The sequence below is a fragment of the Pteronotus mesoamericanus genome, unplaced genomic scaffold (genome assembly GCF_021234165.1).
Source record: "Pteronotus mesoamericanus isolate MK-2021 breed Mesoamerican mustached bat unplaced genomic scaffold, CSHL_Meso_final scaffold_167, whole genome shotgun sequence".
Lineage (NCBI taxonomy): Eukaryota > Metazoa > Chordata > Mammalia > Chiroptera > Mormoopidae > Pteronotus > Pteronotus mesoamericanus.
Window position 1 is genome coordinate 601499 of NW_026555308.1, and position 23666 is coordinate 625164.

General features: G+C 55.5%; 2 protein-coding genes across 2 annotated transcripts in view; both read right to left on the reverse strand.

Moving 5' to 3' along the window:
- On the reverse strand, positions 1 to 10508 carry CCDC154 (coiled-coil domain containing 154). Its single transcript, XM_054589127.1, has 17 exons — positions 10471 to 10508; positions 7590 to 7823; positions 7314 to 7503; positions 7053 to 7099; positions 6634 to 6729; positions 6037 to 6160; positions 4105 to 4206; positions 3897 to 4025; positions 3699 to 3823; positions 3223 to 3349; positions 3012 to 3149; positions 1857 to 1976; positions 1689 to 1765; positions 1170 to 1287; positions 740 to 826; positions 237 to 421; positions 1 to 135 (listed from the first exon to the last, which is right to left on the reverse strand). The coding sequence occupies exons 1-17, from the start codon at positions 10506 to 10508 to the stop codon at positions 9 to 11; spliced, it is 2064 nt and encodes a 687-aa protein (XP_054445102.1). The 3' UTR covers positions 1 to 8.
- The window catches only part of CLCN7 (chloride voltage-gated channel 7), a 24661-nt gene continuing 10047 nt past the window's right edge, over positions 9053 to 23666 (reverse strand). The window contains exons 5-25 of the mRNA XM_054589363.1: positions 23273 to 23405; positions 22895 to 23004; positions 22066 to 22146; positions 21247 to 21309; positions 21067 to 21150; positions 20122 to 20215; positions 19796 to 19860; positions 19120 to 19236; positions 18012 to 18066; positions 17490 to 17550; positions 16815 to 16953; positions 16335 to 16428; positions 15416 to 15585; positions 14051 to 14102; positions 13674 to 13801; positions 13283 to 13368; positions 12725 to 12854; positions 11922 to 11981; positions 11650 to 11826; positions 11225 to 11305; positions 9053 to 11001 (exon numbers count right to left, since the gene is read on the reverse strand). Coding sequence (XP_054445338.1) covers positions 10915 to 11001; positions 11225 to 11305; positions 11650 to 11826; positions 11922 to 11981; positions 12725 to 12854; positions 13283 to 13368; positions 13674 to 13801; positions 14051 to 14102; positions 15416 to 15585; positions 16335 to 16428; positions 16815 to 16953; positions 17490 to 17550; positions 18012 to 18066; positions 19120 to 19236; positions 19796 to 19860; positions 20122 to 20215; positions 21067 to 21150; positions 21247 to 21309; positions 22066 to 22146; positions 22895 to 23004; positions 23273 to 23405 — 2067 coding nt within the window. The 3' untranslated portion in view covers positions 9053 to 10914. The remainder of the gene's footprint in view (positions 11002 to 11224; positions 11306 to 11649; positions 11827 to 11921; positions 11982 to 12724; positions 12855 to 13282; positions 13369 to 13673; positions 13802 to 14050; positions 14103 to 15415; positions 15586 to 16334; positions 16429 to 16814; positions 16954 to 17489; positions 17551 to 18011; positions 18067 to 19119; positions 19237 to 19795; positions 19861 to 20121; positions 20216 to 21066; positions 21151 to 21246; positions 21310 to 22065; positions 22147 to 22894; positions 23005 to 23272; positions 23406 to 23666) is intronic.

The following is a 23666-nucleotide window of genomic DNA, read 5'->3' on the forward strand; positions in this document are numbered from 1 at the left end:
TGGCATGTTTATTTCCGGGAAAGGGGCAAGGATGTGAGCTGGTGGGCAGGCTCCTGGCCAAGGGACCTCTCCGAGACTGTTCTTGGCCTCCGCTGGGCCACCAGGTTCATGAGGACCGCCTTCCACTGCAGCCACCTGCCCGGAAACATGGCTTAAGGCCCACTGCCCTTGGGGCCTCCCCCAGCCTTGAACCCAGACCTGGAGGGGCCTCTAGAAGACAGCTCCTCACTTCTCACCTCACAGCCTGATACACACCCCAGCGGTTCATGGGGACCACCTCTCCAGAGGCCACATCCTTGATGAACTGCTGTCTCACCAGGGACATGAAGACCTTCTTGCTGCCCAGCGTTGGGGCCCACGGGCCCTCTTCACTCCACAGGCGCATCAGGCACTCCCTCAGCATGGCCATCTCCTCCGTGCGCTGAGGACAGACACAGGGGCGGCATGGGGGAGGAAGGGCTGTGGGAATGCAGGGATGGGAGCAAGGGGGTGGGACGGCACACAGGATTATCTTCTGGGAAAACCAGGGCCTTATCTGCCCGGAAATGCTGCTCAGGCCAGACGTGCGGACAGACAGATGGTGGAGGAGACCAAAGACAGAGTGGTGGGCAGGCTGGGAGGGGTGAAGGGGAAGTGGGAGCCAGGCTCTGCACAGAGAAAGCAGCCCACCCTCCCGGCCTGGGAGCCCCTGGAGCTGCAGGGGGAGGGCCTGTTCCGCCAGGGCTGAGCCGCCTCTCACCAGCTTGGTTTCTGAATTAAACTTGAGATTCTGGATGGTCTTGTTGTCCTGGATGCTGTTTTCCAATTTCATTATTTGGTTCTGAAACTAAATACTGCCCCCCATTCGTGGACATGGAAGCAGCCCCCGCTCCAATCTCACAGAGCAGGAACTGACCTCTGACATGTGGGTCGTCACCCCTTGCTGGGACGTGGGGACAGCACTCAGCCCAGCGATCAGGCAGGACCCAGCCAGTGCTCAGGGCCGCTACTTTCACCGCGATTGCTGATGCCCCCAGTGCTGGAACTTCCAAAGGCTAAGACATGGGCAGTATCCTAGCAAGATGTCTGTGAACCTCCCTGGGAAGCCCTCCACAGGGGGCTGCCCCCTGTCTGAGCCAGATGACCTCCCCTCCTTCTGAGCGGGGCAGGCCTGGGGCCCAGGAGGGTACCGTGGCCAGCTTGCCCTGGATCTCCGCAATCTTCCGCCCAGGGCTGCCCTCCCTGAGCTGCTGCACAGATGCCAGCAGAGCAGCCAGCTCCTGCCGCAAGGCTCCAACCTCGAACTCTCTGTGGGAACAGGGGGCTGAGGCTGCCAGGCTCTGAGGAGAGTCCTGAGGTGAGGGGCAGGGTAGGTGGAAGGGGGAGGTTCTGGGGAGAATAAGGGGCACTCTGCTTTGCCACTCCTCCAGTGGGGGCTGGGGTCACCAATGGGTGAGAGAGGGAAAGACCTGGGGATCTGTGCAGGCTGCCCCCAAGGGCACCAAGCCAGGGCTTGGGAGGGTCTAGGGCTGCCACAGGTGCCGGCAGCTCACAGGGGAGCACCTGAGAGAAGCCCTGTTGGTGCAGCGAGGTGGTTCTGAGTCAGCTGTGCCCTCCCAGCCCACTCCCTGATGGTCAGCGCAGTGGAGCTCATTCCCCTTCCCAAGGGCCCCAGTCCTACCAGGCTTCTGCCAGGAGCTCAGCCTTACCTGGCTTTGCCCTCGGCAGAAATTTTGAGGTCTGAGTCGCTCTTGTGTAGGATACACCTGTCAGAGACTGCTTCTATCTGAAACGGAGCAGAGGTGGGAACGGGCTGGTGGCTAAGGGTGGGCCCAGTGGGGGGTGGGAGGGGAGGTGCGACCCTGGCCCTCACCCACCTGCCAGGGCAGGCTGTCCACTGTCTCCCGCACCTCCCTCAGGTACGCTTGGGCCTCCTTTCGACACTGGGCCAGGCCCTCCAGCGATCTCCGCTCTGCGCCTTCCCACTCACTCTTTGCCTAGGACACGGACACCCAGTGAGGTCAGAGCCTGGACAGGGAGGGTGGACAGACGGCCTGGGCACACCTGACTCCGAGCACATGCTCGCAGACCGCACACAGCCCAGAGAGCCCAGCTCGGCACACTGCAGGCCTAGCTCAGCCCCTTCCCCTCTCCAGCCCCAGCTTCCCACTGGGAGTCAGTAGGGACAGGGACAGAGAAAAGACAACCTGCGCACACCTGCAGGAAAGGAGACTCAGAGCAGGCCTGGGGGATCCTGCCCCACAACCAAAGGGTGCACATGCGTGTTCACATCCATATTGTTAAAAAAGGGCAGCAGCCCAGTGTCCATCGGCTGTCAAACGTAAACAAGTTGTGGTCCATCACATAGTGGAATAGTACTCAGCCATGAAAAGGGAAAAGGCGCCCACATGTGCTACAGCTCCAATGTACTTAAAGCAGTCATGCTCTGTGAGAGAAGCCAGGCACAGGAGGTCACAGAGTGTGATTCTATTTCTATAAAGTGTCCAAAACAGGCAAATCCATGGAGACTAAAAGCAGATAGTGGCTGCCAGGGGCTGGGGGAAGCGGAAGGGGAGTGAATGCTAATGAGGACAGAGTCTCCTTCTGGGGTGATGAAGACCTTCTAAAGTGATTGTTGTGGTGATTGTAGAACTCTGAATATATGCAAAAAATCCCACTGAATTATACATCGTAAAAGGGTGAATTGTATAGTGTGTGAATTAAACTTCAATAAAGATGTTACAAAAAAGAAAAAAAAACCTAAGCGACAGAGGTTGCCTTGCTGGTTCCACTGTGGAGCCCCCATGTGGTCAGGTCTCTGGGGGCTCTGAATGTCTCAGCAGCCAACCCTGAGCTGCCCCACTCTGGGCAGGAGGTCTCCCAGGCACAGGGCCACCGTAGGCCTTGCAAGCAATCACTGGGTACAATTGCGACCTGCTGGTCAGGCCTCCACCCTTTTGAAGACAGAGGGGACCCAGGACCCGACCCCACCATCTAGGCTGCCTTTCCCCCAGGTAGCACTTTGGCCTTACCTCACACAGCCTCTGGGTCAGTGTCTGTTCCTGCAGGTCCAGCCTCCAGCTCAGGGCCAAGAAGTGGTCACTCAGGTCCTTCACCTGTCTGACCAGCTCAGCCACGGACCCCTCCAGGGCCTGGCTCTTCTCTTGGAGCTGTGGGAGGTCAGGCTGAGTGGGGGTGCCTGTGTAAGTGGGGGAATCCTGGACCAGCCCCTGCTGCCCTCACCAGCTCCACTGTGTTGCGCATCTCGTGCCGGGCCAGCTCGCTGGCCAGCCGCATGGCCTCCAGGTTTTCCTGCAGGTAGGCCGCCAGCTCTCCAGCCTGGCTTTCCTCCAAGCAGCCCTTGGTGTCCCTGCGGGTTGGTGCCACTGAGACAGATTGTCCCTCAGCTGAGGCTGGCCTGCCCCTCAGAGCTGGGCCAGGGAGGGGAGCCTGGCTGCTGGCTCCAGAACCTTCCAAGAGGCCCAGTGCAGCAGCCAATGGGAGTGTCGTCACGGGCCACCAAATGGGGCTGTGCCCACCGCTGCCACGCTGAGTCTCCCCGTGAGACGCAGGCTGGGGATGGCCAGCTACTCTGCCCCAGTGGCCCCACTGGGCCTGGCACTGGGCTCAGGATGCTAGGATCTGGGGAGAGGGGCCATTTCTGTCCACCCAGCTTGACAGGTTCCATTCTCTGCCCCCTGCCCCATTTGGATACCCACCGGGCCTTCTGTTCGGCCAGCAGGACGCGGTTCAGCGACACCTGGTTCTGGCGCACGAACTTGGTGAGCTGGACTACAGCCCTGTCCAGGCCCCGACACTGCTCCAGGATGTAGCACTCTTCCTGCTGTGGTGCAGAGGTGGCCCTGAGACCCATGTCACCCCCAACCAGGCACCCGGCTTGTGCCCTAGCTGCCCACCTTGCACTGTCCCCGCAGGGCTCGCATGCGCTCCTCAGCCAGCTCCTGGAGACTTTGCCACCTGCTTTCAAGCTCCACCCGCAGGCTGCTCTCCAGCTTCAGCCGTGTGCTCTCTGAGGCCTTCATTCTCTGCGAGAGACCCCATCCATTGCTGTGAGCCAGGTGAGTAGGGGACACAGCAGAGCCCCACCAGCCTGCAAACTCCCACCTTCTCTAGGGCCAGGAAGCTCTTCTGCAGGAAGCCACAGAGCTTAGCCTCCCTCTTGAGGAAGCGAAGGCTCATCTCCTCACCCAGCTTGGTCACCTGGGCCTGTGGAGGCAGGGGGCACATGGGTACTGTGCTGCCACTGTGCTAGGTGCCCTCCTCCCACAGCCATCCCCCACCGCCATGCCGCCTTGGACTGTTTTCTTGCCTAACCATCTCCATCAGAGGGGGCTCTGGGTCCTGTGTCCCTGGCTGTCCCCAAGCCTAGCAGAGCTGGGCCTGCCACACCCTCCTTAGGAAGAAAGGAAAGGCAGGCAGGGGACACATGTCTAGGCAAAAGGGTTGTGAAGGGTCTGCAGGCCAAGCTCATGTAGGTCTGGCACACACTCGGTGCCCACAGTAGTGACCATCAGATGCCATTCAGGGAAGAAGGCATAGTAGCTACTACCAAACCACACCCAGAGCTGGGAGCCTTGGGAAGGGAGCTTGAGTGCATGTGTGAGCAAATGCACACATACACACACAGATCGGTATACTCATGCACACAAGGGCACACATGAACTTAGTGTACCCATGCACATATGAACACAATACACCCATGCAAGTGTGCACACACACACACTTTGCCCAGGTAGGGGCCCTTTCCATCTTTCTCTCCTCCCTGTCAGCTCCCTTCCTGCTGCACCAAGGGTCTGAGGGCACAGGGGACAGGGGAGTCAAGGCCCAGGCTGGCCCTGTCTCCCTACAGGGCTCCCACAGGGCAGGCAGGGCTCTGGCAGGAGGCACCTTCTCCAGGGCCACGGAGCCCACTGGGGAGCTCCCACAGCCCACAGGGCAGGTGAGCACCGGCCCTTGCCAGCCTCCCTACCCCGGGCAGGATGACATGGAGGAGAGCTGGGCAAATGATCTGTAAAGAGTGAGAGAGTAGATGTTTCAGGTTTATGGGCCACGGGGTCTATGTCACAGCTCCTCAGTTCTGTAGTCCCAGTGCAAAAGTGGCTGTGGACAATAGTAAACGAATGAGAATGTATGGGCTGTGTGCCGATAAAACTTTATTTACAAAACCAGGTGGCTGGCCATAGCTTGTATGCCCCAGCCCTAGATTGGGCTTAGAGAAGAGGCAGGCATCCCACCAGGTGACTGGCATAGCAGGATTCCCTGGAGCTCCTGGTTGGTGGGCAGTTAGCAGTCTCTTGAGGGAACCAAGACACTAACTTCCCAAAGGGCAGTGGGAGGGGAACACTATAGGAGCTGAGCAGCTGAGCTATGCAGGCGGCAGCTGGGGCCTCCCTGGTGTGCAGCGCAGTCCCTGGTCTCTATTTGCAGAGCAGAAGAGACTGCCCCATCCCCTGCCCCACCTCCTAAGGGGCCCCATGCAGAAGGGGAAACTGCATCAGCCCTGAAGTACAAGCACTGGGAGATACATCTTCAGAAATGTAACTTCCACTTTGCATGAATGAAGCACCAAGGTTGAAAATGGCGAAGAAAGGGGCTTTGGGCTACAATGTTCTATTTCTAGATTTGGGTGCTGGTTACACAGAAAGGGAGGAGGAGGAGCAGTGGCTGAGCTAGTGCCAACAACAAAACTTTCTGTGATGAGGAAGGTGCTCCATCTTGGTGCAGCCCCAATCGGCAGCCACTGGCCCACAGAAGGCCACTGAGCATTTGAAATTTGGTTCATGTGATGGAGGAATCGAGTTTTAAATTGTCTAAAATGTCAGCTAATTTCAATATACAGAGTCACCTGTGACTAGTGGCCACTGTATTAGACAGCACAGGACTTGGGGATCACCCCCCAAGTCTGATCATGTGGTGGGAACTAAAAAGGTTGCTAGAGTGAGGAAAGAACCTGTAAGGAGAAGGACATAAGTTGGGCTGGGAGCACGGGGGTTTCCTTCTAGATGGACCCTGTCACCCAGCACCCTGCCTGGGTACCTGCAGCCTGGCCACCTCATGGTCCATCCTCTGGCTGGCCTCCTCCTGGCTCCTCTGCAAGGCACTGCAGGCCATCTCCCGGTTCTGCTCCTCCTGCTCCAGCTTCCCAGCCAAGCTGGCCAACCTGGGGGCACCAGCCAAAGGTCACAGCAGCCCGGCCAGCCAGAGAACCTGGCTGGGGAGCCTCAGGGAGGCTGGTAGGGCCCTTGAACTTTACGAATCCTTCTCAGGCAAAGGCCTGCATCTGAGAGGGGGGTGGGGGGCTAGGCTCGCCTACAGGTTCTAGGAGCAGGAAGTGCCTAACCTGCTTGAGTAAACAGAGAGAGGGGGCAAGATGCTGGCTTCCCTGTCCCCACCTGGGATGGTGCAAGCTGGGCCCTGGTAAGCATGACCTACGGGAAAGGGGCAGGGTTGGGAACCCTCAAGTCTCTTTTTCCCGCAGAGGGTCTACAGGGTGTCTGAGGCTCCCTGTCAATCAGTAGCTTGGCACCTGGGGAGGGCGGGTAAGCGAACACCAGCCTTGCCTTGATGACTCCTACACAACCACACACAGCAGATCCAGAGCCAGGCCCTGGGGAGGGAGGGGGAGGTGCTCACCTGAGGTTGGCCTCCTGCTCAGTGCCCTTCCGCTCAGAGTCCTGGAGTGCCTGCTTCCTCCTGATCTGGGTCAGAGCCTCCCGGACCTCCACCAGCCTGGCACACAAGAGCCGCTTCTGCCTGGGGCCTGCCAAGCCAACCCCCCTGGTGGCCAGGAGAAGCCCAGAGCAGGCCAGAAGCCTGGCCGAGAGCCCCTGAAGTAAGCTTCCCACCCCTTTCCCAGACCTCTGTAGGCTGCTGAGGCTCCCACAGACCCAGATCTTTTGAATTCTGCCATGGGCATGTATTGCTTACCTGAGTTAAGACAACTAACTGGGGAAACAAAACCCCGTGATGCCCTGATGACGCCAACACCAGCCACTGCTCTCCCAAAACCCACTTCCCTCTTGCTAAGGCCTGTGTCACAAATATGGGGATACCTTTTGTCCAGGGCCTGCATCTTGTTCTGGTTCTGGGGGCTGGGGAACTGCAAGGAGGAGGGTGTGGGCTGAGTGTAGGCCTTGGGCTCTCACAGCCTGACCAGCACAGACATAGCTTCTGGGGATTCTCTGGGCTCCCGGCCTGGGCAGCAGGGGTTGAGCTGAGTTCAGGGTCCAGGAAACAGCTGCCCCAACACCTGGGAATGGTGGAGCCTGGCCTGTGAGTGGGGATGAACTGCCTCCCAGCCACTGGTGGCTCACCTCCAGGGTCTCCTTCTCAGGGGCCCAAGCTGCCTGTTCTACCTCCTGCTTCAGCTTTTTCAGCTCCGAGTCTTGCAGCTGCACGCTGGCCTGCACCTGGCGCAGCTCCTGTAGCAGGCTCAGTGTGGCATGCTCACAGTGGTCCTTGTGTCCCTGTTGGGATGCCACCTCAGCTTGCAGATCTGCCACCCTGGCCAGGGAGAGAAGCAGGCCAAGTCGGCATCCATGTGTGGGGCTGATGTGTGGCTGTCTCAACCTGCTTCCCATGGAGCTCACCATTGCTTCAGCTGCTTCCAGAGCTTGGGAGTGTCCTGCTCTGGGACAGAGGTTGTGGCCGCCAGGTGGCTGGATTCATATCTCTCTGAGATCTCCTCCAGACTCAGGGGCTTGGGGCTGGCCAGCCCATCCTCCAGGAGGAGCCCCAGGTCTTCCAGGGTAATAGTGCTTAGCTGGGAGAGGGGCAAAGCCCCAGATGAATGGTTGCTATCAGCCAGTTCTACAAGAAGGCACCTTCAGGCTCACCACTTGGCCTTCTGGTTTGACAAGGGATGCCGGCTTCCTGGTGTAGCTTAGGGTAACAGGGACCCAAAATCAGTGTGACTGTCACTGAGCGTGCCTACCGAGCTCATGGGTAGCTCATTCTGCTGAGTGGCATGGCCCAGCCCAGAGAGGGCTTGGCTCTCATTATTCCACAACAGAAAACTTAGGCTCAGAGAGCTGCCAAATATACACCGGTTCAAGTGTTCCTCTGAGAACACACAACACCGGGCAGCAGAAATGGGACAATGTCCTGCCTGGCCAGCTCCAGAAGGAGCCCCCAAGCCGTGAAGTGACCTGGGGGTCAGGAAACAGAACTGTCCTATAGGTCCACACCCCTCTGCAGTCCCTTCCCTGGATGGTCTTCCTGGCTTCAGACCCAGTTGGCACCTGGCTCACCTGATCCAGCTTCACCAGCAGCCAGTCTTTTTGGCTTTGGCCACTTACAAAAGGCCCTGGGCCAAGTGCCCTATGACTGCCCAGAGGTGGAAACAAGGGCGTGGGAGGGGGGAGTGGCTGGAGGGAGACAGGGAAATCAAATCTGAAAGGCTCCAGGACCCTGGGGGAACACAGGGCAAGAAGGGGTGAGCTCCTGTCCTTACATCGCACCTCCTTCCCAGTCAATACCAAGACAGGTAGGGCAGTGAGGGCTCTTCTGGAACCTTTTCCTCTCCAGAACCTTATGACTTCCCACCCCAACTGCCAGTGGAACCTGAGTCAACTCTCCTGCTCCTGCAGGGCCTCCCCAACTGCCTGTTTCTCGACGAATCTGAGGGGGCACTATTCAGCCAGCCAGAGGTTAGATCAGGAGAGCTCTGGCCTGGGCAGGAGGGAATGCCAAGGAGCAACTGCTCCTTGTTAAGCCAGAGCAGGAAGGCTGGGATCTCAACTGAACACAGCCATGGCTGCACCTGAAAAAACAGAGGCCCTGAAGGACTATCAAAAGAACGGTGCCGCCCTGACCACTGTGGCTCAGTTGGTTGGGCACTGTCCCACAAAGCCAAAGGTCACTATCACTGATTTGATTCCCAGTCAGTGCACAAGCCTGGGCTGCGGGTTCAGTCCCTGGTTGGGGTGCATGAGGCAATCCATAGATGTTTTTCTCCCTCTCTCTAAAAATAAATAAAACCTTAAAAAAAACAAACTCAGTGACATTATCAGAAAAATGCAGTGAATTTCAATAGTCCATTTTATTTAACCCAGTTCATTTAAAATATCACCATTTCAACATATACTTAATACAAAAAAGTGAGCAAAATGCTGTACTTGTTTTCTCTGCACCAAGTCTTCAAAGGCCGGTAAAGGGTATTTTACGTCTCACTTCAGGGATGGACACTGCAGCCCCTGGCCCTACGCATGTCACCCAGACCCGCCCACTGAGGGCTGGCTCAGGACTTCTGTGACAACTTGAACACTTTGGTCAACCTCACCTCCAGCGAGAGCCACACCATACACCTCACTGCCATGCAGATCAGGGGGGAGACAGCCGGCCCAGACAGAAGGGCCTCTGGGAAGATGCGCTCCCCATCCGACACCGTGGCTCCCTCAGAAGCAACACCGCCCAGGCATTTGTACGAAGATGCAGTGGTTGCCAAGGGGGCTCCCTCCTGTGAGATGTATGAGGACCGCACACCACCTCCAGGTTTCTGGGTCTCTCATCTGTATCTACTTCTTAGGGGTGTCCACACTAGGGTGCTGCCCACCTGCACCACACTGAAGAGGGTTTCATCCCAGGTACCCCCACCCTGTGGTCCTGGAATCCCACGCTGCTAGACTGTGGCCCATGCTGAGCAGGAACAGGAAGCCAATACTGGCTGTCTGGGTACAATTCCTTTATTTCTCCCATTCAGATTCCCCACATTCAGACCCCTGCTCCTCCCCCGCCACCTGCCACAGAAAAGTCACCAAGACACGGCCTGCAATTCGAGGCCCCACTCCCTTGAAAGGGGCTAAAGCCACGGTGCAGCAACTACCAGCTTGCCACAAAAGCATCACTTAGTCAAGAGATGGGCTGGGGACTTGGCAATCACCTTTTAATGTGGTTCTATGGGACTAGTTCCACCTGGCCTGAAGTGCACAGTGTCTCTGCTCCAGGTTCACAAGCCCATCCCAAATCCCATAGCCTTATCTGTGGGCATTGGAACCAGAGCTGCTCGGGAACATTGCCGTGGGCCAGGGGTCCTCGGAGGCCCTTGTTACCCTCCCTACCATGCCCATGCTGAGAAGACCCAATTTTCTGTCCGCTGTCCGCATGGTGGTGACATGTTTATCTGAATTCCAGCTCCAGAGGACTTGGGGTGACAGAGGCATGGTAGGACTTTGAGTTCAGGCCCATGGGTGGTTCTCTGCTCTTCTTGGCCCAGACTCCATCACAGAGCCCATGGCATCCCAAGTAGGGGTGCAGCCCAGGGGGCACACGTGGTGAATCTGGGAGAACAGCCAGCTTCCTGACAGAGCCGGCTCCAGAGTCTGCTCTCCAGGACTGTCCTGCCTCAAGCCCTCACCTCTGGGCAGCCAGGTAGCCCTTTGCCCAGGTTGGTCCCAGCTGCACAGGTGTATCACCTCATGGCCACGGACTGAGCTGAGGGGACAAGGCCAGAGGCCTCTCATGTGGCCTCACGTCACGCAGGCCTCCAGCTGGCAGTGTGCAGGTAGCATGGCCCTTCTGAGCTAGCAATGAGGATAACGAGGAACAAAGAAGCAGGGATAGGGGCCCTGCCCTGGGGCCCTGCAGCACTCAAATCCATGGGGCCCAGCTTACTGTCTCACACACGTGAACACACACAGACATGCACTGAGACACACGTACACACAACCTCTCACTGCCTCTTAGGAAACGAGCACTTGCATGAACATCTGATCCCTGAAGGTGAAGAAACAGGAAGATAGAGAATGACATCCAAAGGGCTGAGGCAAGAGGGAGTGTGGAGAACACTGACGAGGTGCCCATGCGATGGTCACACTCACACACCAGCTGGGTCATCCCCGAGGTCTGGAGGACAATGGATCAGCTGCTGCTCGAGGAGTGAGGTGGGGACCCCAGGTGACGTGCCAGGCCAGGATCTCATGTCTGGGCCAGTGAGAGCTCCTCCAGACCCCCCTTCCCAAGCCGGTACCTGGCCAGGTCTTTCCTGGTTACCAGCCCGACAACCTGTGGGAACAAAGCCAGGTCATGGGAATCCAGTGGCCTCACCTCACGTCTGTGGAAACATGTGGGGGAGTAACAATTTGGAGGAGACCCGGAGATGGACACATGGCCAGTCTGAGTCCTGGGCCTCAGAGTCCCCTGCAGATGTTGAGAGCAACTGTGCACCTGTGGCCAGGGCCGGCAGGTCAGGAGGCACAGGGGCCCTCTGCACCCCCAGACTACTCACCTGATTGCGGTTGTCCACCACCACCAGGTGCCTGAGGCCCAGGGCCCGGAACAACTTGAACACGCGAGGGAGAGAGGCCTCCTGTAATATGGGCATGGCCTCAGCTTGCCTGCCGGCCCAGACTGCCCCAGCTGAGAGCAGAGGCAGTACCTATCAAGCTCAGGGTCGGCTGCCTCCCATCACACTTGCCACTGCCAGGACAGCAGTATGTGTCCTAAGCCACCCCTTCTCCTACATGGCAGCCAGCTCACCCACCCTGCCTCAGTTGTGCTGCTGGGATCCGGCTCCACAGCCTTCCCTACCCCCAAACCTTGTCCTGGGTTTAAGGGTGGAGCTCTTCCCACTTTTCCGCTGACTCCACTCCAGCCCTTCCCTAGAAGGCCACTGAAGGCCACCTCAGGACCCTGCAAGTGGGAAGCAGGTACCTGGGGCACCGTGTACGGGGAAGGGTTCATGAATTCGGAGAGGTCCATGGTGCACTCGCGCTCATCCTGGGACACATGGATGGACTGGATCGGGGGGAAGCGGGGATAGGCATCCCGGAAATCCTTCAGCCTCAGCCTCCGCTGTACCAGGCCCCTGTTGGACCGCTCGACAAACACCTGTGGGCAGCAGGTAACAGGGAGTGGATAGTGCATATCAACACCCCATCGCCCCGCCTGGTGTCTCCCACACCTGGAGGTGCTGAGAAACTTACCTTGTGTTTCAAGAGGACAATCAGCTGGGAGCGCAGAATCAGGCCCTGGAGCCGGGCTGACTACATGAAAAAGACAACAGATAGCCTTGTCTGTGGGCAGAGCCCAAGACCCACGGCCCTGCCTGGCTGGCTGGCTGTAGACCCTGCTGAAAGCTCATGGGTGTGAACCGGAGGGCAGGCACTTATCTCAGCAGCAGTTCCAGGATGTCTGCCCATGGACCTTGCCTCCAGCCAGATTCCTGATCACGCCCCTCATCAACGTGTGGCCACTGTCTACTAGTGCTGGCCTTGCCAAAGGCATTACACCTATGCAAGCTTATTAATCCCCAAAACACCTGGGGAAGAGAGCAGGATCCAAAATACAGAGCAAGGAACAAAAGTACCTTGGTTGCAGCATGTGCCAGGGCGAGATGAAGGCCTAACCCTGACAAAATTCATCCCAAACCTTTGGAAGCATGTTACTGGGAGCACACACATTCCGTCAGGGCCTCTCCTGACAGAAGGCACAGCCATGGCTGATGGTGCAGTGTGGAGTATGAGCATGAGATACATGGGTGCCTCACTAACCCTATCTACAGGGGCGGTGTTCACAGTTATGTGACCTGGCTCCTTTCAGAGAAGAATTTTACTATAAACCCAGACATGGGGTCTCTACGTCCCTACAAACCATACCAGCCCAACATGCCCTGTTTGACAGGTACATGGGCTTCCCTGTGAGGTGGAGTGAGGCAGAAGCTGGCCTGAGGCAGCTGGCTCCTGTGAGATGGCACCGAACCCAGGTCTACCCGCCCAGGTCCCGGTACCTGTGTATCATCAGTGGACTCCACCACGGGGAACCCATTGTGATTGGATGCCGTGTTGCTGAGCACATCCACAATGACACCCACTTTCTCCCTCCTCCGCAGGCAGGTGACCGGTGTGCTCATTACCTCCCTGTGGAAGAGCACACACTTCATTCATCGTAAGCCACACGGTGACGAACCATGTGACCATGGGGGTTCCTGAACCGTCTTTCTGCACACCAAAGTTGAGGTTCAACAGGCATGAAGTTGCTGGACACAGTAAGCCAGGAGAGGGGATGTAGGAAGCCTGGAGGCCGCAGACCCCAGGTGCTGCCTTGGGAGAACCAGTCCTGGGCGGGGGGGCGGGAGGGGGGCGGGACGGGGAACGACTACAGCCCCAACACTCAGAGAGCATCTCCCAGATGTTTGCACACAGGTATGTGGCTTCCTTCCTGCTCCTAACCACCCACTCGTCCTGCCAGAGCATTAGCACCACCTTCGCCTCCAACCTAAGTATGAGGAGGAGGCCCCAGGCCTGCAGGCCTTCAGCCTAAACCAAGACAGGGAGAAAAGTGATACCTGGCGGTGAGCGAGTGCGAAGTAACCGGGGCTTCCCAGTGTAGGAAGGGCACACTTTGTAGCTGGATGTGCATGTCATACAGGCCCTGAGGAGGGGGCAGACGTCATGCACAGTCCTGACTTGGGGGGAGGGGTTCTGGGGCGCAATGACCAGCCACCAAGGGAGAGATCCAGGAGAGCACTGTGCCTGCCCCTGAGGGAGGGGTCCCAAGTGCACTGTGCCTACCACTAAGGCAGAAGTTTTTTGGGGGATGGTTTCACAGGGGCTCCCTTCCCTCCACTACTGCTACAGAGCCCCAGTCCCCACATTCTCAGGCTCTGAGACCACGGCATGGGGATGGGACCCAGAGCAAAGTCAAGGGGCAGGCCAGCCTTTCCCCTCCAGCTGCACCTCAATGAAGATGTCTCCTACGATCTTGGCGGTCATTAGGACCAGCATGATGGGGAAGCCATAGGTCACGTTGCTGGTGGCCTCCATCATGATAACTGTCAGGCTTAGCGTCATCCTCACGATCCCACCTGCCCGGGTAGGGAGAGGTGGGCTAGGGTGAGAAAGGGGTGGTCTCTGTAGGCCACTCCACCTGGTCCCGCCCTTCGCCCTTGCCTGACCATGTTCTCTCTGCAGGGCCTGGCCCCATTCCATTCAGGGCCCAGGTACACCCTTTAGGGAGTGGTCGATGGCACTAAATTGAATACCCAGCCTTCAAGCTCCAATGAGGCACCTGCCTCTCCTGACCTTGGGATGCCCTCGTGGCAGACAGGACTCACCCAGCTGGGCCGCTGCTCCCATCAGGGCATACTTGCCGGGGTCTGCCCAGATCTGTAGGGAAGACACAAAGGTTGATATTGGGGTGGTATCCCTTACCCAAGCCTACCAAGATTCACAGACACTACCAGAGCCCACCTGGGCCCAGCAATTTCACATCCAGGAGAGTTTATACACACATGTGCAAAATAATCTGCACTTCCTCAGTCATAAGAAAACTCTGGAAATAACCAAGGAGTGGCCCAATCAAAGACATCCTGAATGAATCATATACGCTGTCTGTCTGCATGTGCTGGAGAACTCACTGGTGTGAGAAAGGATGCCCTCTGTGTACAGAGGAGGAAGAGCTACAGGTGTGCGTAGCAATGGAGGCCAGCATGGTGCGTGCAATGACTGTCATCTGTGCAGAAACGCCTGCACCACATGAGGGAGAGCACAAAGGAGTAAAAATCTGACATGTGCTACATGGATGAACCCTGAAGACTGAATGCTCAGTGACAGAAGCCAGACACAGATGGTCACATGGTGTGCGACTCCACTTACACAAAACAGGCAGAAGAGGCCAAATCCACTGAGACAGAATGCAGACAGTGAGTGGCTGCCAAGGGCTGGACAGGGGCATGGCAGTGAATGCTAACGGGGACCGGTTTCTTTTGGGGATGATGAAAATGTCCTGGACCTACAGAGTAATAATGGTTTCACACACTAAACACACTAAAGAACCACTGATTTATACTTTTAAAGGGTGGATTTATGGTATGCGAATCATGCTATAACTAGGAAAACACAAAACACTGTGTCTGAAAGGAAACTTGAGACGTGAGAAAAGCGTGCCCCAAGTCTGGCAAGGGGAGTGAGTGGTGGGACAGTGCGGGAGTGACTCGTCTGCCCTGTTTACAGCTTTTTAAAAGTCTTATTTGAATAACTAAAGAAAAAAAGCGAATATATATAAAATTAAAACCAAGCTGTCCGTGCAGGCAGGTGGGAAGAGGGGGGCCATGGAGGCTGAGCAGCGCAAGGTAAAGCCTGTGACACACATAGCCAGTCACCACCTTTCACACCTTGGGTGCCCACCCAAGGCCATCCAATCCTTCCACGTCAACTTCCTTCACTGAAAACCACTGAGCCCTTGACACCATCTCTAGAACACATACACAGACAGCTACACTAATGGTGTGTTCCTATCAAACGGCAGCAGCCAGAAAACTAGGGCCAAGTAAAATGGCCAGAGGCTCCGATATGCTGACTACCTGCACTGGGAGCCCTCTGTTGTCACTCAGTGGCCCGCGGCTGGTGCACCAGGACTGCCCCACTTCCCCCCAGCCCAGCTCTGGTCCTGTGCTTGGTGCATGGAGACCCTCACTTACTGCGGCCCCGGTGAGGTAGGACAGCGAGATGCCAAAAAGCCGACCCCAGGCAGCTCCAATGAGCAGGGATGGGATGAAGACACCAGCGGACACCGTCAGCCCGTAAGTCCAGCAGGCCAGGAAGAAGTATACGAGGGTGAAGAGGCCGAGGGTCACAGGGTTGTAAGAGCCTAGTAGAGAGGGGCTGGTCAGGGCCTGTCACACAGCCTTGTACCCAAACAGGGCCATCCAACCACCTACCCAGTCATGACCTCTGGGTCATATCCTGATCCCTATACACCCTGATGAGCCTCCTGAAGACTCCCCATTTTCAGAGGCCAGAGCACTGGGTTTTGGAGGCTGGGTCCTCTGAAGTGGGAGAATGGTTGCCCTGCTCAGGAGCAAGTGGGGCCCAGTGCCTCCAGCAGGACAGTGACCTGAGGCCTAGAGGTGTCCATTGAGGTTCATGTGCAAAAAGTTGGCATCACAGTACAGATCACTGGGGGTCAGAGGAAAAAGGCCACCAGCCACATTCCATACCAGATAACTTCCAGACACAGGAAGACACCAAGCAAATCCTGAACTAGCATGTCGGGAAGCCTGGTGCCAATTGCTGGCTTTGCCTGACACTTTCTAGAAAGGCCTTGGCCTTGCCCCACATTTAAATGGCTTTCTGTTAAATTTTGTGGACTCCTGTCACATGAACAGAGTTATAAGGACCAGAAAAGTCCTGGCAGTCTTATTTGTGACAGAAAACAATTAGGGACAACCTAAGGTTCTTAAGAGGTGGGATGATACCACGTAGTAGCACAACAGACAAATCTGACGCCATTTACCCTGGCTTTCATACTCAAGTGCCTGTGGGTTGTTGCAGATTAGGCCAGAGAGGGCAGTGCCCCACAGGGCTGTGCGTCTGACAGCACCAGGCACAGGCACACACCTGGGGGGTCATGGAACAGACCAACCACGCTCTTCTCTGGAGTGTTGAAGAAGGCTGCAGCCATTGAGTTGTACTCGCCATCTGCACAGAAGAGCTGCAAGGTTGGGAGAGAAAATGGGCCAGTGGAATGGGGCAGTCCTGGCCAGCAGCGAGTGCCAACCACATGGCAGGATGGAGTTGGGCTACTGCCTCAGAGAGGAGGCAGGTCACATTTCTTAGGTCCATACCCAACAGCCCCCACTTCTGAAGTCCTCCATGGTCCTTGCCAGGCTGCTGTTTTGGGAGGAAGACTGGATGAGACTCCACTCCCACATAACACCAGCTTTCCTGGCACCCAGCAGGCTGCCTAACCCTCTCGGAAGTTGCACCAGCATTTTCAGCCCAGAGTTCTATTAGCAACCCTCCTGCCAGTAGGGGGGAGCAAGTGCTCCTCCTCAGAGGACCTATCCTGGCCCCCACTTGGTGGGTCCGACTTCCTACCTGGAGGGGGTAAGACACAGAGCTCCCCTGCAGGGGCTGGCAGTCCCGGGATGAGTAGATCAGCACAAAGGCAACAGTGGCTGTGACGGCGGCCACCAGCATGGCTTCAATCACCTGGAGGCAGGGCCGGTGGATGTACCTAGAATAACACTGAGATGAACCAGGCCTCCAGAAACCTGGGCAGTTGCCATGGCAACCTAAGGCAGTGATTCACTGAGAGCTGGTGCTACATTGATTAGGAGAGTGACATAGCACATTCAATCATCAATCTACCCAGACTCATGCTTGTCTTCAGATCATCTCCTGGATGCTCCCCAACACATTTAAGTTGGTGTAAGAGGACAAGGAAGAAGTGCTTCCCCAAGCCCAGAATCCACCCCTCAAAAGCTCCAGTAATGGCTCTACTAATGGTAAAAGAAGCCGTGCCACCTGACTGTGCTGAGGGGTAAGATGGCCCTGGCAGACCAGGCTGAGGCCAGGATCCATAGGCAGCGTCTCCCCTGCCAGGCCTCTCCTAGCCTTATCCTACCTGTCCCCTGGCCACATACTGGTCTATCCCCTTCATGCACTAACCGTTGCAGAGGAAAGCACACCAGCACATGGCATTCTATGTGACCCTGTGGGCACACGGCCCATGAGTACGTTTTCATTGGGGCTGCAAAACAGGTTTCTCACCTGATTCGAAACATCGTCAGCCAGTAATTCAAGGCATTGAACACAGCCCCAAGAACACCACCTGAGATCAGGAAGGAGCCGTGTATTAGGAACACAAAGGAATGATGGAGGCTGCCCAGGCAGCAGAGGGAGGAGGAAGGGACTGGAGGGGATGGATGGTCTGTGAAAACACCTGTTCTCCATCACTGCACCCTGGTGAATAGACAGAGCAGCGTATTTCTGAAAGCCTTTGTCTCCCTTTTAGGGAAAAGGGTTCACAGAGTGATGAACGCTGTCCAGGGTCTAGTCTATTTCTTACATGGGTTTCCCAATGGAGCAGAGCTCCAGTTTCCCTAAGGAAATCCCTGGGGATTTCCTCCCCAGGTGGCCCTGGAGCAGCAAGCAGAGTGTGGGGGCTGCAGCCTTCTCCAGCCATTTCAAAGTGGGGCCAGACCTGGAATCCCGCAGGCCCTGACCACCATCTTGAGCAATGGGGAAGCATGGAGCCAGGAAGGTTGGTGTCCTGCTCAGGAGGGCCCTTACCCACCACTCCCATGGCGATGAAGATGGGGATCTCATGGATCGTGTACACCATCGTCTGTGCAAAAAGAAGAGCAGACATTCTGTGAGGAAATGTGTCATCAGCTTCTTCCCACTCAGACCAGACTTGAGGCCTGGGTGTTATATACCATCTATCCACATGCATGGGAATCTTCTGGCACTTTCATATAGTGCTGTACAGGCCCCACAGAAAACACGCTGGGTATTTTGGGCAGACTGCATGATTTCTCACACGAGCTGGTCGGGAAGGTGCTCAGAGGCCCCGTGAGACTTTATCTTTGCATGGCTTTTACCTTCTCCTCACCCAGGCATCCATCCACCTTAGAAGGGGGAACAGGCCTGAGCTCCAACAGAGTAGGCATCAAGGAGGGCAGGAGGGAGAGCCCTAGGAACACATCTAGTGGCACAGACAACCCAAGAGCTCAAATATGTCCCTGTGTGGACATCCTAGGAGTGAATGTTCCAGGAGTACGTCCTCCTTGCAGTATCTGGTGACTACAGCACATGGTCCAGGCCTCCCTAGGGACACTGGCCTGCTCCTACTCGCCCTCCATAAGCTGGCGCAGCACCAACACCCCAGGTCCCACAAGTCTCAGTGTCATGGTCTAACAATCTGTGGATGGCTGAGATGACCCTGAAGTGCCCACTGGGTTGTTTAACAGGGCATCCTAACTTGCACAGCCAAGCTGTATGTGTTTCCCTAGAGCACCTCTGGCCCCTGGTGCTTATTATTATTATTTTTTAAAGACTGTTATTTATTTTTTACAGCAGAAGGGAGAAAGAGAGGGAGAAACATCAGTGTGTGAGAGATACATTGATTGGTGCCCCTTGCACACCCCCAACTGGGGACCTGGCCCACAACCCAGGTGTGTGCCCAGACTGGGAATTGAACAGGTGACGTTTTGTTTTATAAGACAACACCCAACCCACTGAGCCATGCTGATCAGGGCTCCTGGTGCTTATAAACAAGAGCTCAATTTCAGAGTAAAGAAATGGAGTTTTCCAAAATCCCAAGTTCCCAGGATGAACCTTGGGTAAACAGCCATGGTCGCAACGAGAAGAACCAGAAACAGCAAGCAGGTCATGTTACCTCTGTATCAAATCTTCCAAAATTGATGAGGCCCGGGCTGGAGAGGTCCCAGATGTTTCCATGGTAAATGCTTAAGACGAAGTTCAGTGTGAAGGTGGAAATCATGGAAGCAAAGAACTGTGGACACAGAGACAAACAAGTACCATCAAAACAAAAGTGCCCACCCAGACGAACCCCTGGAGCTGGGGAGGGGGTTGTAAGAGATGGGGCTCCTCTCCTGTCATTCAGGGGGCACCCGGAGGCCCTCCAAAGGCCAAGGAAGTCTGGAGTCTCGATGGCCAGCCCCCTCAAGGCTGGATAAGCCAGGCAAGTGTGGGGCCTCTAGCTTTTGCTGGATGAATATGGGGTCAAGCCAAGACGGAGTTGAGGGAAGGAGGTGTACAAGGTTTGGGGTTCCCAATGAGGAGCTGGAGGGGAATCAGGTGAAAACAGTGACCACGACTGACAGAGGAAGGGCAAGTGGCAAGAGGAGGCAAACCTCAGGGTCAAGTGAGGCACAGAGCTGAGCCGTAATGACCCATGGGGGGCATGGCTCCAACCATAGCTTGACAGGAACCTCAGGTGACGGCACTGAAGTGTGGACCCAGAGCACGGTGTCCACTGGAGCAGAGAGGCCACAGAGGACAGATGTGGGCACTGCCTGACTTGGGGAGAGGCACCATCAGTGGGAACTTACGATTCTCCATGTCAGGAACTGGTTCCAGAAGGAGGCACCTTCCTCCAAGCTGAAGAGGACCCCACCTGGAACGCAGCAGCCCAACCCTGAAGTTTCCACCCAGGCACAGGGAGCACCAGGCATAAGGAACCCATGCCCGCAGCCCCTCACACCCCAGACCCAGGGCACCAAGCCCACATCAGAGGCAGCCATAGGGCCACCCCACATAGCCCATCACCCAGCATTCAAGTCTGCAAACACCTAGATTATTTCTTCACATGGCAGGGACAGTCTGGCTTCCCCAAGACAGGCAGTTACTTGTCAGACCAGGCAGGGCCCCTACTTACCTACAGGGGCCCCAAACGCAGCAGACACTCCAGCCGCAGCTCCTGCAGAGACGAAGTCCCGCTTCTCTGTATCTCTGCGGAAGTACTCAAAGATCTGATGTGAAAACAGAGCAGACAGGTAGAGGGTCTTAGCCAGCTCCTCCAAGGGCACTTCTGAGAAAGGTAGATAGTAAGTAGAGGCCACCAAGGCAGGGGCGAAAGGGAGACAGAGGGAAGGGGAAGAGATGGGGAGGGGGAGGAGGTGGGTGCAGAGAAAGGGGAAGAGTTGATGATGAGTTTCTCCCCCTCTCTTTCTCCCTTCCGCTCTCTAACTCATCAACTACTGGATTCACAAAGACTGCAGAACCAAAGAGGCAAAAGAATAGAATTCTCTCGCATACTAACCACCATGAGAAAACAACGAAGGATTCCATCACACCAAGAATTAAACTTTATGACTTGTGCAAGAGATACATTAAAAACTCAAAACTCCACCAAAAGATCTAACAAAAACTAAATGAAAAACCTAAGCGTGTTCTTGATTTAAAAGGACTCTGTTCTGTAAAAATGTTAACTGTTGCTAAATTCATACATAAATTCAGTGCAATTCCCCTCAAAAGGCTGGTGTATTTTTGGTGAGACGACAAAATTATTCTGAAGTGTATCTTAAAAATTAAGCATCTTTAATCCGTAAGCAGACCATTCCTGACCTCTTTCTAGGTCATAGAGTACAGGCCATTTCTTCAGAAAAATACACATCCACACAAAACATTGAGAATCAGGCTCTAAGCACACTCCTGGGGCAAGTGCCAGGAGAGCTGCCCAGAACAGGACACTGTGGATGCCCTCAGATTCGATGTCAAGGACAGTTCTGGCAGAGCACACCTGTGCGGAGCAGGAGAGACCCTGCTCTCTGACATTCATAGTTACCCTCACCGTCAACATCTGTATCAGGCAAGAACTCACCTTGAAATCTCGCTTCAGCGATGTTGACCTCCCCTGGGAAATCCCAGCTGCAATCACAGAGCCCGAGTGAATCATTGGTCCCTCCTGGAAAGCACAGGACAGCCCACATGAAGCGAGTTCAGAGAGTACACGAATTATGGAGGGACTCAGGTCAAAGCAATATCCCTCGGGCTCCGTTACCTTTCCCACAGCCAGTCCTCCCACCACAGACAGGATCACACCAGATACTTTGATCACCAGGGTCTGGAACACAAAGAAAAATATGTCAAGTCTCTGATTAAAAGTCATACACAGTCTGAGAACCTGAGCTACAGTATTGTACACAAAGCGATACTAATAATGTAAACATCCCAGTACCCAGGAGTGACAAAGAGGGCACTCAAGAGGCACCAGTACAACCCTCCGCTTGAGATCACTTTGCTCCCCCAGTGTGTCCACCACCCACCATGCTCCTGGGCTGCAGGACTCCAGGCCCCCAGGAGCATCAGCTCCCCAGACAGGGGCAGGAGAAAAGCATCGGCAAATCCCCAGCTGAGGCACGCAGACAAAGTCACTGGAAATGGCCACTGGAGAAGGCCTGACTTCCCAGCCCCCTCCAAATCAGCATGTCATCAAGAACACTAAGCATAATGAATATTAAGAAAATTTTTGACAAGTAGAAAAAGCTCACAGCAAGTTTTCCACTCCAAACACAAGTACTCTCGTTCTGGAATGTTAACCACCACACAGAACTTACAAACATGTTCCGCGCTTCTGCGATTACAGCACATGTGCCACTTAAGCATTTTTGTGTTTTTTAAAATGGGCAGAGAAAGCTTTTACCACTCTCCAAAGAAAGTTTACATAAAATCTGCCAGTACCTCTATATACACACTCGTCAGCGGCATACAAAATAGGTCTGGGTGAATTTTGGAGGTGCAGGTGGACAAAGGCTTCTAACCGAGCAAAAAATCCCCATGATGAGCACCATGCTCCCAGCCAAGGGTTTCACCTTCTCACCTTGAGCCGGACTACATGGGGGATCTTAACTCCGTTGAGGAAGCACTTGATCTGGGGGATCCCACTGCCAGCAGCAACTGGCTGGAAAGAGAGGGAAGTGAACATAGAGCTGGCCAAGTTGAGGAGCTATAGGCCCACGCAGATTCGGCCTCATGGAGTTAAAGACGGAGGGAGGGGACAACATGGAACTGAACAGGACAGCTGCCTGGGGAAGGGGCTTCTCACTTTTCCCCACCACAGATGCAGAAGGACCACCGAGGAGTGCAAATGCCGTGGTATGTGGGAGAGGTTGGGAATGGAGATGTAAGGAGGCAGGGGACACAGTGGGGATACTCAAGGACAGATAGGAGGTACATATCATGTACCAGCTGAGAGGAACCAGAGTTCCTTGAACTCCTTGGAGGGGACACTGCACTCAAGAGAGAAGCTTCTAGATGCTTTCCCCTCTTCCTTCCAACACGTCATGACAAGGAAAGAGCAAAGAAAGAGGCAGGCCATAGGAAGGGCTTCTGGAAGAAATCCTGGAATGAAGGGCCCCTAGGAGGATCTGATCCCCTCAGGTTGGAGTTGGGGGTTCTCCCTTCCACCTGGACCCCTGGGTTGGGTCAGCCCTGCAAACCCTAGGGACCCCCTAGACATGGGCTGTGTGCTTCCCCCCCGTGGTGCTTGCTGTGTTAAGGTGCTGGGCAGGGAGGCCCAGATAAATTTTCTGTCCTTACTAAACTGTTTAACATACTGTACCAGTGTGACCACACAAATCTCACTGGCAAAAGCTGCAGTAGGTGAGCTGGAGGAGCTCCCACCACCCAGGGCTCCCTCATGGCCATACCTCTATGAAGGCAACAATCACGGAGCCAACCAGCACGAACGCCGAATTCAGCGTGGCCCACAGCAGGAGAGAGAAGGACAGCCCCCCCTTCTCTGTGAACTTGTCGATATCTGGACTCATCAAGGATGACTATTAGCTCACCATCTGATGTACCACACCCCCAGCCTGCCACACCCCTGTGCTAACTGCACATCTCAGAGTCATTCCACAGCCCAGCAAGAGATGCTACCTGCCCAGTCCCACTTCTCCCAGTTGGAGGACAAATACCCAGAGATGTCTTTCGTTGGGCCCACGCTAGGCTTCAAGGCCAACTCGTAGGACCCTATGCTCTGCTCTAAGCTCCACCACTCTGTGCTGGGCACCTTCAGATAAGGATACTGTCTTTGACAACCTTGTATTTCAGGCCAGCCAAGTTCTCCACCATGATGTCGATGAAGCAGGCCACGAGCCCTGTGAGGATCCCTATCATGGCACAAATGACCCAGCGCTTGATCTCCACTGTCCGGAAGGCCTGCAGGGGAGGCATCAGAGGCAGGTGCAGAGGCAAGGCATCAGCCACAGGCTGCTCTGGTTATAACATCACTGGCCCTGGAATTCCGCAGGCTGCCACCATGCACAGTGCACTGCACTTTACACCCCCAGGCCATGATAGCAGGTTCTGGTCAATGTCTCAGAGACGATGGAGCATTGGGGTTGAAGAGAAGGGGTATGGCCCTTCCCAACCAATCCATAATCAGTTGTTGACATTCTGGATAATGTGGCTGACATGTCT

Excerpts from the sequence above, each read along its gene's own strand:
- CCDC154 (XM_054589127.1), bottom strand. The coding sequence starts at position 10,508 with ATGCTACCTGCACACTGCCAGCTGGAGGCCTGCGTGAC. Across the intron at positions 4,026-4,104 it reads GCTTCCTGGCCCTAGAGAAG|AGAATGAAGGCCTCAGAGAG; the intron begins GTGGGAGTTTGC and ends GGTCTCTCGCAG. Across the intron at positions 1,977-3,011 it reads TGACCCAGAGGCTGTGTGAG|GCAAAGAGTGAGTGGGAAGG; the intron begins GTAAGGCCAAAG and ends TCCGTGTCCTAG.